Below are 12600 nucleotides of genomic sequence, written 5' to 3' on the forward strand. Positions count from 1 at the left end.
GTGTGGATGAGATGGTGGTGTTCAGAGAAGGGATTTGCGTTTATTAAGAACTGGGGAACCTTTGGGGAAAAGAGGATCCTATGCAGGAAGGATGGGCTCCACCTAAACCAAAATGGAACCAGAGTCCTTGAATGTAAATTATAAAAGGTCATAATAGAGTTTTTAAATTAATGGCTGGAGTAAAGCCAATAGGTGCACACAAGCACACATTTTGGACAGAGACATCCGTTAGGGGTTGGCTTATTAAGGGGATACTCTATATCGAAGTAAAGAGAAAGGACAGAAGCTGATAAAGTACAGGAAGGAACCTGAAGAGAAACAATCAAATGAAAAAGAGACCCACTCAGTTATATCACATGAAGGCAGACCACTAGATATTGACATTTTTTTAAGTGCTTATATGCAAATAGTGGAAGACTTAATACCAAAATGGGATAAACTTGAGTGCCTGGTATTAAATGAATATATTGATATAAAAGGCATAATAGAAACTTAGTGGAACAATTGTAATCAATGGGTCACAGTAATTCTAGGGTTCAAAATATATAGGAATGACAGAGTAGGGTCATGCTGGTGGGGGAGTGGCACTATATGTGAAAGAAAGCATTGAATTAAAAGTTGTAAAACCTTAAATGAATGTGGCTGAAAAAAAAAAGAAAAATCTGAAAAAGTTAAAATGATTTTTCAATTCAAAAGGGCTTTTCATTTTGAATTTTACTTGCATTTTATTTTTTAAAGATAAAAAATGTCAAAATGTTTAATTTTGGATCAAACAAAATGTTTAGTTTGACCTTAAACATTTTTTTGAATCTGTTTTGCTGAAAATTTTTTTAAAAAATGTAGGTTGGTCCAAAATTTTTCAGGTCAGCCACTGAACTGACAAATTGGTTATTTGCACATGTCTACTCACAGCCCTTCAGTTACCGTCTTCCTTCCTCCCCATGGTCCTTTCAGCTCTATTGGAGCCACAGAGAGGCAAGGAGAAAGGCCAATCTGATAGCTGAGTTGCAGTGAACTGTTCTCAGAAAATGTCCATGTGCACCCCACAGGTGCACCTCAGTCATACCCTTCTCATTTCCACTGCTTCCCCCCGAAACAAGGGAAATTCACAAAACAAACAAAGCTCTGAAAACCAGAAAATACAGAATTAAGGTTCACATTATTCCCACCTGCTTAACTCTGTCCTCTTTGAGTGATGCCACAATCTGCCCCAATAGACATTGTAGCATTCTATCCTTCCATATGCAGAGCACACAGCATGTGGGTACAGTAAGAGAAACTGTCAGACCACATCCACACTAAGGCAAAAGTCACATTTAAAGCAAGCTTAGTGAAAACCAACTGGCTCTGCCTGGCCTGCACTCGACCACTTCCCTACACTGAACAAACCACCCATTAGTCACCAGATGTTACCACCCTTTGGCCATTGTACTAAGGACTTTCTGGAACATCACCTGCACTTATGTCTGCCTTGTAGTGCACTGTCACATACACAACCAGACTGTTACAAATTCCCATGACTAGAACCAGGGCCGGCTCCAGGCACCAGCCCACCAAGCTGGTGCTTGGGGCGGCACCTTTAGGGGGGCGGCGCGGCACGGCGCTCCGGCCCGAGAGCGGGGCCGCGACTGGGCTCGCCGCCCTCCCCCTGGCGCTGCCTCTGGCCGCCGGGGAGAGCGGAGCCCCGGCGGGGCTCGCCGCCCTCCTCCTGGCGCTCTGGCCGCCAGGGCTCCGCTCTCCCCGGCGGGGCTTGTCGCCCTCCCCTGCCGGGGGTGGGGGGGGCGGGAGGCTTTTTTGCCTGGGGCGGCAAAAAAGCCAGAGCCGGCCCTGACTAGAACTCACTATTGTGCTTCTCTGCTTGCACAGCCAACATAACTCACCACTGAAACCAGGGGATTGTGATCCCTTTGGGAACATTTGCTCCTCTCCTCATACCACAACGTGAACTATCTCATCCTGCTGCAAGTAATCCCTGAACCAGTCAAAAGAGCTGTCCCTAACTCAGCAAAAGGCAGATCAAGTGCCTGCAGATAAATGAAGAAATACAATTGTGTGGGACACAACACATCACATAAAGTGGCACATTTACTTAGTCATTTCTCATGTCTTCTTATTATAGATAGGGCCCTACTAAATTCACAGCCGTGAAAAACATGTCACGGACCGTGAAATCATACCTTCCCCTCCCATGAAATCTAGCTATTGGAAGGGGGTTAGAGGAGGGCCCCCAGCTCCAACTGCTAGTCCCTTCTGGACTGGGGATGGATAGGACTTACTCTTCCCCTGAACAGATCAGACCCACTTCTGGTTACCTACCCCAGCTGCAGGAACTTGCCGGAGGTGGGTCTGATCATCCCCATGCTGCGGGAGTGCCCCAGCCAGGGGCTCCTAGCTGCTAGTCCCGGCTGGGCTGGGGAGGCACAGGATTTGTTCTTCCCCTGCATGGCTGCTCTTGTGGGGAGATCAGACCCACCTCCAACTCTGGCAACCTCCTGTAGCTGCAGGAAGCTCTGAGGCTGCTTCCCAATCCCAGAACTTCCTGCAGCTGTGGGAGGTACCTGGAGGTGGGTCTGATTTCCCCCCAAGCATGGCCATTCAGGGGAAGAGCAAGTCCTGTGCCTCCTCAGCCTGGCCAAGACTAGCAGCTAGGAGCCTCCGGCTGTGGTGCTCCTAGGGTGACCAGATGTCCCGATTTTATAGGGACAGTCCCGATTTTTTGATCTTTTCCTTATATAGGCGCCTATTACCCCCCCATCCCCGTCCCGATTTTTCACACTTGCTGTCTGGTCACCCTAGGTGCTCCCAGCAGCATGAGGGAGATCAGACCCACCTCCACCTCCAGGAACCGCCAGGAAAACTCCGGGGGTGCTGCATTCAGAGCCCAGGTTTAAAGTCAGTGCAGAAGTGAGGGTGGCAATCCTGTGATCTCCCCCTTACAACAGCTTTGCAACCCCTCCCATGACATCCTTTTAGGTTGGGACCCCCACGTTACAACACAGTGAAATTTCAAATGTAAACAACTGAAAGTGTTAAACTGACTAATTTTCATATCCTATTACTGTGAAATTAACCAGAATGGACCATGAATTTGGTAGGGTCCTAATCATAGGGCACCCCTGGCTGAAACATACTTACAGTATTACCCCAGTGGCTCTTACCAGCTCCAGAGGGGGCAGAGTTTAGGTTGTGAGAAAGGACAAGGCTGGTGTGTACCTTAACTCTGTATCCTGGTTTTTAGAGGTTTAAATATGGGTGCACTTGACATTCTGGAATGCTACGAGACATTGCCAGTTAACAGTAACTCTGCGTTAATGAAGTTTTTTGGGCTGTGAATATCCACAATTACAGCCTACATGAGGGACTATCTCTCTGCTCATGGTACACCAGGGCTGCCCAGAGCGGGTGGGGGGGGGGGGCAAGTGGGGCAATTTGCCCTGGGCCCTGCAAGGGCCCCCACGAGAGTTTTTTGGGGCCCCTGGAGCGGGGTCCTTCACTCGCTCCGGGGCCCCTGGAGCTTCTTCCGCTCCGGGTCTTCGGTGGCAATTCGGTGGCGGGGGGTCCTTCCGCCCTGGGACCCGCCACCGAAGTGCCAGGTCTTTGGCGGCAATTCCTCACCGCCGAAGACCCTAGGCCCCCTGAATCCTCTGGGCGGCCCTGTGGTACACTGCCACAGTAGCAGTCAACAGAGGCCCTGATTCAATATCCCCCTTGATAGAAAAGAGAGGGGGATGGCTGGCAGTTCATTCTTCACAAGGCCATGATGGAACTCTGACATGCCTTCTTTTCCCTGGTCCCAAATAGAGTGGATCTGCCAACTTTCAGGGAGTGATATAGAGCCCATTTGTTTCACTGGGTTTTACAAGAAAGCAGGGAACAGTGAAGCACTAGCTAATGGGTTGAGATTTGTATTGGAGGGAGCTTCTGCTTGATAGAAGGAATGAAATGACTGAGACTGGATTTTTAATTTTATATAATTGGCAGTGTGCTCAGAGATTGTGTATGGGCACTGTTTATGATTCAAAATCAAAAGGAAATAAATGGAACACTATAAAATAAAAGACATGTTGGAAATTGTTGTTCTCATAATACCATAATTATAGATCTTTGGCATGTTAGAACTGCATAAATGGTGACAAAAGTGCTGTTAACTGGTGTTAATACTAAGAAAATAATAATGACAGCATGGACAAATCCGGCTGAACCAAAATGATCTCTGTGGCTCAGCCTGATTAGAGTAAACCTCATCATAAACCTAGTCTTAGCTACAGGAACATAGACCACCACCTTGTAAAGAAATGGGAAACAGCAATCAATTATTTCAAAATAAATAGCACAGAATTACTCCTCCCACCCTCCTCCAAATGGCTTTGTATACATTTACTATTACTGTATAGGTACAGTGCCACTCTTCCTCAGATGTAGATTTACTATTGTTAATAGTATAGTATAATAGTATATTATACAATAGTATAAGAGTATAGTATAATAGTATATATTACAATAATATAAGAGTATATAGATAAATATATATAATATATATAGAGAGAAATAGTATATATATATATTATATATTTCTCTCTATATACATATATTATAAGTTTATCTATGTACTCTTATATTATTGTAATATATATATATATCTATATATACATGAAAAAAAAAGTTGAACAGTTTTTCACCCCTTCACTATCCCGTTACATAGGTATATAGGCCCTGATTCGGCAAAGCACTCAAACATCAAACGGTGATGTCAACTGAACTTAATCATGTGCTTAAAGTTAAGTAGGTGCTTAAATGTTTAGCTCAATTGTGGCCATAAATCAACAACAACTACTGCATGGTTGGATGGATATATCACAATACCCTGTAGCCTCAGCTTAGTATAAGACCCTAAGAATGCTCACTGTTGACCAGACTCATATAGGTCTGAACAAAAAAAGCTACAATTTTTTTGATTTGTTATCCAGAAAATAAATAGTTATCTTTTTCCCTTGTAGCTGAAGTCTGATTCCGACAAACTTGATGGCACTTTCAAATACATTTTGACGGGGGATGGAGCGGGAAGCATTTTTACTATCGATGAGTATACAGGTACAATTCATGTGACACAGAAGCTTGATCGAGAAGAGAAACCTTTCTACACTCTAAGAGCACAGGCAATTAACAGGAATACCCAGCTGCCCGTTGAACCTGAGTCAGAATTTATCATCAAAGTTCAGGATATCAATGATCAGGAACCAAAGTTCTTGGATGGACCTTATGAAGCCACTGTTCCAGAGATGTCTCCTGAAGGTAAAAGAAAGTCAAGAACCAAACTCTTTTCTCCCACCTTGCTGGACGATTATATTATTTTAAAATATTTATATCCTATTTTATAGAGTGCCTTTCATTCAGAAGGGCTCCAGAGCATTATACCAAAGGGGAGCTCTAACCCTGCAAAGACTTACAATGCAGGCTTAACTTTAATATGTGAGTAGTCCTATTGAACCCATGGGCATGTTTACCTTTAAGCATGTGGGTAGTTCCATGTGCATAAGTCTCTGTAAAATCAGGGTCGAAATGAGCAGATATATAATTATGGATACATCCCTTCATACACCAATGAAACCCAGCCAACTTCTAGGCTTGAAAATAGTAGCTGTTAAATATCAGGATACAGCAACATTACATTTCAAGACAGGCAGAATATTGTATCAAGTTGAGGTTGCAAAGCAGAAGTGAGGGAAACAGAATGTAACATTCAAATTTAAAGTTGGCTAAAACACCACTCCTCTAATCTCTCAAAAAGTGTCACATATCATGTTTACTGGTCACAACCTGTCTGTTCTTCAGGCTTATATCCATGGAAAACTAACACTATATATTTAAACAGCAAGGGTCTATAACCTCTATTGACTCTTCTAAGTACATAAATGTGAGCTCAAACTAAATGAAAATTACTTAATAACCTCTTTCAGGCTACTCTGAGTGTGTATGATGATTAAATCATAAGCTTTTATTATACTCCATGTAACACACCATGTACGGTAAATGGAACAGAAGAGTGCCATTCACATCATGGGTAGTCAGTATTTTCCCCCTAATTTAGTTCCAGATTTCAAATTTAATAATCTGGTCTTTGTTGGGAATTGTGTGGGGATGCAATAGGGTGGCTTGGAACTGCACTGACCAAAGATACAATTCCTTCTTTCTGGCATGCAGTGAGAGTGTTCACACTTCACCATCCTTTAGACTGGTGACACTTGTTCCCTAATCCTCGCCCAGTCAGTTTCCCTCCATTCGGGATGAATTATGCTCTGGAGGTGCAATAAGGGAAACACCCCTGTATTCCTTAAGCATGGAGATGGAAATTTTCCCTGCCCCTTGGATAGGTTGCACTAGAGGAGAGGGGTCTTGAAGGTAATTTGCATTCCCTCTCTGACCCTGCATCCTTATGTTAGGGCCAGACAGAATTTGGACCATGATTTGGAATATGTCTGGAAGGTTGGTACTGAAGGTAACAAGTAAAGATGCCCTCCTTTCAAAAAAGAAAAATTAGGAAAAGAAAGCAACTGGCACAAATGAGCAGGTTATAGATAACTCTCATGTCCAAATTGTCCTGAAAGACAGGAAAAAATGGATCCTTTAAAATTTACTCAACAGATCCCTCTAGTCTCTTTAATTACTACCTTCATCTACTTCAGTTATTTCCATTGCAAATAATACTGAAAAGAAAGTCAAACACTGTGCCAGTTAAAACTGTGTGAATTAATAAGCTCATTACCTCAATAACATCAGTGATCATAAAAGCTAATAAAAACTATGTATCATTCAGCATTACCCATTTACTGTTAGGGCAGCTTCACTGAAACTGTCACAGCCTCACAGAGAGATGTAAACTACAACTTCCTGTGCTGGTCTGGATCTCAGCTACCAAGCAGGAGAGATTTAGTCCAGAGGCCAGGAGACAGTGCTTCCCTCATGTAAATATAGTAAAGGGATTCGACCCAGTATTGGGATATATGATTTAGAGTGTGTTCAGGGTGAGTGCACTGTCATTGTTCAATATCTTCATTAACGACTTAGATATTGGCATAGAAAGTACGCTTATTAAGTTTGCAGATGATACCAAACTGGGAGGGATTGCAACTGCTTTGGAGGACAGGGTCATAATTCAAAATGATCTGGACAAATTGGAGAAATGGTCTGAGTTAAACAGGATGAAGTTTAACAAAGACAATGCAAAGTGCTCCACTTAGGAAGAAAAAATCAGTTTCACACATACAGAATGGGAAGAGACTGTGTAGGAAGGAGTACGGCAGAAAGGGATCTAGGGGCTATAGTGGACCACAAGCTAAATATGAGTCAACAGTGTGATGCTGTTGCAAAAAAAGCAAACATGATTCTGGGATGTATTAACAGGTGTGTTGTGAGCAAGACACGAGAAGTCATTCTTCCGCTCTACTCTGCTCTGGTTAGGCCTCAGCTGGAGTATTGTGTCCAGTTCTGGGCACCGCAATTCAAGAAAGATGTGGAGAAATTGGAAAGAGTCCAGAGAAGAGCAACAAGAATGATTAAAGGTCTGGAGAACATGACCTATGAAGGAAGGCTGAAAGAATTGGGTTTGTTTAGTTTGGAAAAGAGAAGACTGAGAGGGGACATGATAGCAGTTTTCAGGTATCTAAAAGGGTGTCATAAGGAGGAGGGAGAAAACTTGTTCACCTTAGCCTCTAAGGATAGAACAAGAAGCAATGGGCTTAAACTGCAGCAAGGGAGATCTAGGTTGGACATTAGGAAAAAGTTCCTAACTGTCAGGGTGGTTAAACACGGAAATAAATTGCCTAGGGAGGTTGTGGAATCTCCATCTCTGGAGATATTTAAGAGTAGGTTAGATAAATGTCTATCAGGGATGGTCTAGACAGTATTTGGTCCTACCATGCAGGCAGGGGACTGGACTCAATGACCTCTCGAGGTCCCTTCCAGTCCTAGAATCTATGAATCTATGAATCTATGAATCCCCTCTCTCTAATAAAGTGGGAGGAGAGGAAGTGACAGTTGAAGGGGAAGAGGGGGATGGTGGAGGGACAGAGGCAGGCTGGGGGGAACCTGAAAGAGAGACAGAAACAAAGTTTGTGAGTAAACTGAGAGAAACAGGCTGAGAGGAAGAGCGGCCACATGGACAGAGGGAAACCAGGACTGAGAGAAACCATGAGTGAGTGGAGAAGCTGAGGTTGAGCAGGACAGACAGAAGTGCAGGAGAGGGTCCCCTGAGTTCAATGCTGGCTGGTCAAGTCAGTGTGTGTTTGATGGCATGTTCCTGAGCAACCGTTCCTGTAGGCTCCTGAGCATCGGACCTGGTCATCTCCTTTCATTGATTCATAATGTCCCAGAGATCTGGAACAAGAGAACCAAAGGTCCTTCAGATCCCATGGGTCTGGTTTAATGTGCACCCCCACAAGTAAGCACCACTGGAGTCAAGTCCATCTTTTCAGGAAGTCACGAGAGGCACTTGGGGCTCAAAGATTAACTTGGGTATTAGACAGCACCCAGTGAGATATCTGGGGAGAGGGGAACCTAGAACTAATAATAATAATAACAATAACAATAACCTATAAGATAATAGCCTGTACATACTGAGATAGATATAGGTTTTTTTCTTTATTTAGAGAGTTATATTTAGTTAAGTACACTTAGTAGTAAGTTAAAGTGTGTGTGTTTATTCAGTTATTTTTATTATATATATTCTTCATATATTTAATGTTATTGTAAGTAGATGGAAACCAGTTCCATTTGTTTCAATTTAAATAAAATCCCTGTTGTGGTTTTTTTTTTGACAACCATCTTATCTATCATTTAAATAACCATTTATCATGGTGTAACACCCACGCCCTGCCCCCATCTCTCATCTGCTGAATAAATTATACCATCACTATGATGGATCATTACTAAATCATGGTCAGTGATTTTGGGATAGGGTGACCCTTGGATGTATTTCAAATTCTAACATGATAAACTACTCTGAGAGGCCAGTTTACACTCATTTGGGCTTCCCATAGAGCAGGGGTCGGCAACCTCTGGCACGTGGCTCGCCAGGGTAAGCACCCTGGTGGGCCGGGCCAGTTTGTTTACCTGCCACATCCCCAGGTTCAGCCGATCGCGGCTCCTACTGGCTGCGGTTCACTGCTCCAGGCCAATGGGGGCTGCGGGAAGCAGCGCAGGCCGAGCAATGTGCTGGCCACGGCTTCCCACAGCCCCCATTGGTCTGGAGCAGCGAACCGCGGCCAGTGGGAGCCGCCATCAGCCGAACCTGCGGATGCAGCAGGTAAACAAACTGGCCCAGCCCGCCAGGGTGCTTACCCTGGCGAGCTGCATGCCAGAGGTTCCCGACCCCTGCCATAGATGGAGCATGTTCTTTCTACAGCCAGGGATCCATAAGACTGCACTAGCAGATGCCACTTGCAGATCCACTTAATCAGCATATCTACTACCACCAGGCTATACCCACGTCCTGACAGTGATGACCACTTTGGGGCCTGTTCTGGGCCCTCCACTGCCACAGAATTCTGTCTTGGCAGACATTTTGGCCTTAAAACCCTTCCATTTAGGTTTGCATGGAGACAGGCATAAATTAGAATTGGCCTTTAGTCTATGTAATTGATGTTTAGAATTGACTATACACATGATACGAACATTGAATTAACATAAAAATAGGAGCATAAACAGGCATCAGTAACCCATGAAAAATGGTTTTAAAATGTTAACCTTCTAGAAAATACCACAGTGGAAGATGAATTAATAAGGAAATAATGGCTAATCAAAAATGTTTCACTTCCCTCTGTTTTCCGAATTTACATTTATACATTAATATTTTGTGTGTTACTTATATATTTATTTCCATTAATTATGTGACAATTAAATTCTTGTCCATGAAAAGTGCTGACTTGACAGCTCAAGAGATTGTAGGGCAGATCCTCAGCTCAGTGGAGCAGGGCCACTTTACATCATCTGAGTTTTGGATCAATATTTTTCTATGATCCTTCAAAGAGCTACAACATGGGGTGCAGTTGTGAAAGCTTTCTTGCTCTGTCCTGCCTATAAACCTCAACCCTGAGGGTTATAAGGTAGTTACATCTCCACAGGAATAAACTCGGGCCTTGACCTCTTGGCTGAGCCTGCCAACAAGGGTGCCAGTTAGGGCCAATTGTATTGGTGATATGTGTGTGTGTGTGTGTGTATAGACCTAGGAACTTTTTTGAAACCATCAGCTTATTTCAAATACTCCAGCAAACTGCTTTTAGATGATGCTAAAATAATTAGTGACCGGGGATAGAAATTGACACGTAAAATGAAAGGTTCAAAGTCCTATATCCAATCCCCTGAGCCATTTATTATATATTTCCATTCTACTATATCACAGAAGTCCAGAATAATATGACTTAAATATTCCATCTGGTTAAAGGTTTCTTTTAATCTAAGATATTCTTCTAAAATCATGTAAGAGGTACTTGTACTTCGACAATTACAGATCTAGTGCCTATATCCTCCCCTTAGCACAGAAAATACAGAAGTAAAATCCCCCAACCTTACCTGAATGGGTGATCTCTGAGAAGACTCTCTGCATGCTTCCCTCGTGGAGGGACACTTGGTTTACAGAAGTGATAGATTCATGGTCTTCTGATCATCCCGAGTCATGAATATAAATCTAGGTGAAAGCCTGCAGATCTTGAGACACCCATATGAAGCAGCTTTCTCTGGGTGCACCAGGGTGCGGGAACCCCTGCAGCACTGACAACATGGTCATTTCAAAAGTTATACTGCTACAGACAACTCCCATACCCACACTGGCTGAACATGCCCCTTTACCCACACTCATACTGTCATTAGAACAGAGGCCTGGTCTACACTGGAGGGGAGGAGGGGGAAATCGATCTAAGTTACATGACTTCAGTTATGTGAATAACTTGGCTGAAGTCAACGTACTTAGACCTACTCACCACGGTGTCTTCACTATTTATCATGTCTAGACTAGACGCGATAAATCGATCCCCGCTGGATCGATCACTGCCCGCCGATCCGGCGGGTAGTGTAGACATACTCTTAGAGTGGTGTTAAATACTGGCTACCAGTTGCTGCATTGTGTGTAAAGACTGCACCCTGAATCTGGACAAAGCAAGTAGAGACAGGCCAAAGACCTTAGTTTCTCGGCATCCTAAAACATCAATTCCAGTAGAGGGTCCTCTAACCTACCAGCAGATGGAGACTGGAAACAGCAAAGCTTTGTGACATCAACCCCATGCCAGTTCAGCACACCAGTTCTTTCTTCTCTGCCAGCAGACAGAATTCCCCTTAGCTGAGTTAAGCATGTCAGTTTGCTTGTATCTTCTAGCTTAGGTTACCTTCAGATCTGGGCATCACCTAGTGAGCAATCAGCACTACAAGGCTCTGTGCTTATCTTCTGCCTTTGGGAAAGAGTTCTCTGCTGGCAGACAAGCACAGACCAAGGAAAATAAGGTGACAGCAAGCACTGCATAGTCAAAGACAATAATGCATTGCTTTCCCTAGTGTGCACACAGAATGCCTCTGACCCCCCACACACATTGGAAAATTTAGCTCAAAGTTAGGTTCAAGTACCAATATTTATATTAACATAAATGCAAATTAGTATAAGAGTTAGTATGCTTTCTAAGCTCTCCTTTATCTGCTGCATTTAAATTTTATTAGGATTTTATATGCAAGTGTCATAGTAAATGAAACATGTATCTGTAAATGGACTCTTCTGGGAGTACAAGACTATGGTTTTCCCTTAGGCATTTGGTATGATTTTATATAAAGTGCTTCCCATAGTGCTATTAAACTTCTACAAATGCAGTACATCTTATGGAATGGGTAGGAGTCAGATGCAATGATATATCAGTATGTAACATGTTTTATCTATTTGGGGCCCTAGTTAGAAAAACAAAAGGATATTTCCCATATGACTGTCCTGTAGCTACCTAATATGTTATAACAGGTAAATGACACTGATGTTTGCACCATAGGAGGCTCCAATAATAAAGAGAACAATTTTATTTTTAAAGAGAATGTACCAGAAAGCAGTGTACCCAAGTTAAATGCTAGCGTAGTATCATAAAGAAAGTGTAAATAGATTTATTATCTAGATCTACGTTTGAACACATAAAATACATATTTGGGTCTGAACTGTTTTATAAGTATTGTGTAATCCAACTGTACTGTATTCAAAGACACAAGTGTGTGAAAGCTGATGGGTACGTTTGAGTAACTTGCATCTTTGGCATACCAAGGTCAAGTTCATTGTCCTTTCCAAACTTCCATTCCTGCATAAATGATACTTCCATAAATGGTATCATAATTCTGAACAATACCAATTAGGCCATCAATTATGTCATTTTTCTTCAGGAACTTCAGAAAATGGCTTAAAAATGTGTGAGCCCATTAGTATAAAGTATAACATTTGTATTTGCTGATTTATATTTTTAATTCCAAGCAGGAAGCTGCAAAAATCATTTATACTATTGTTTCAGGGATGCTAAGAGCATATTAGCAGTTGCAACTTTTTATTATTCAGGCATAACTGCCCACGTTGACATGTTTAATGAAGCA

The 12600-nt window shown here is 42.8% G+C and overlaps 1 protein-coding gene across 1 annotated transcript in view; it reads left to right on the forward strand.

The window, feature by feature from the left end:
* The window catches only part of CDH19 (cadherin 19), a 163032-nt gene that overhangs the window by 109678 nt on the left and 40754 nt on the right, over window positions 1–12600 (forward strand). Inside the window, exon 3 of the mRNA XM_024206277.2 lies at window positions 4998–5292. Within this exon, the coding sequence (XP_024062045.1) occupies window positions 4998–5292 (295 nt within the window). The remainder of the gene's footprint in view (window positions 1–4997; window positions 5293–12600) is intronic.

Source organism: Terrapene carolina, unplaced genomic scaffold (genome assembly GCF_002925995.2).
Source record: "Terrapene carolina triunguis isolate 2854851 unplaced genomic scaffold, T_m_triunguis-2.0 Scaffold58, whole genome shotgun sequence".
Lineage (NCBI taxonomy): Eukaryota > Metazoa > Chordata > Testudines > Emydidae > Terrapene > Terrapene triunguis.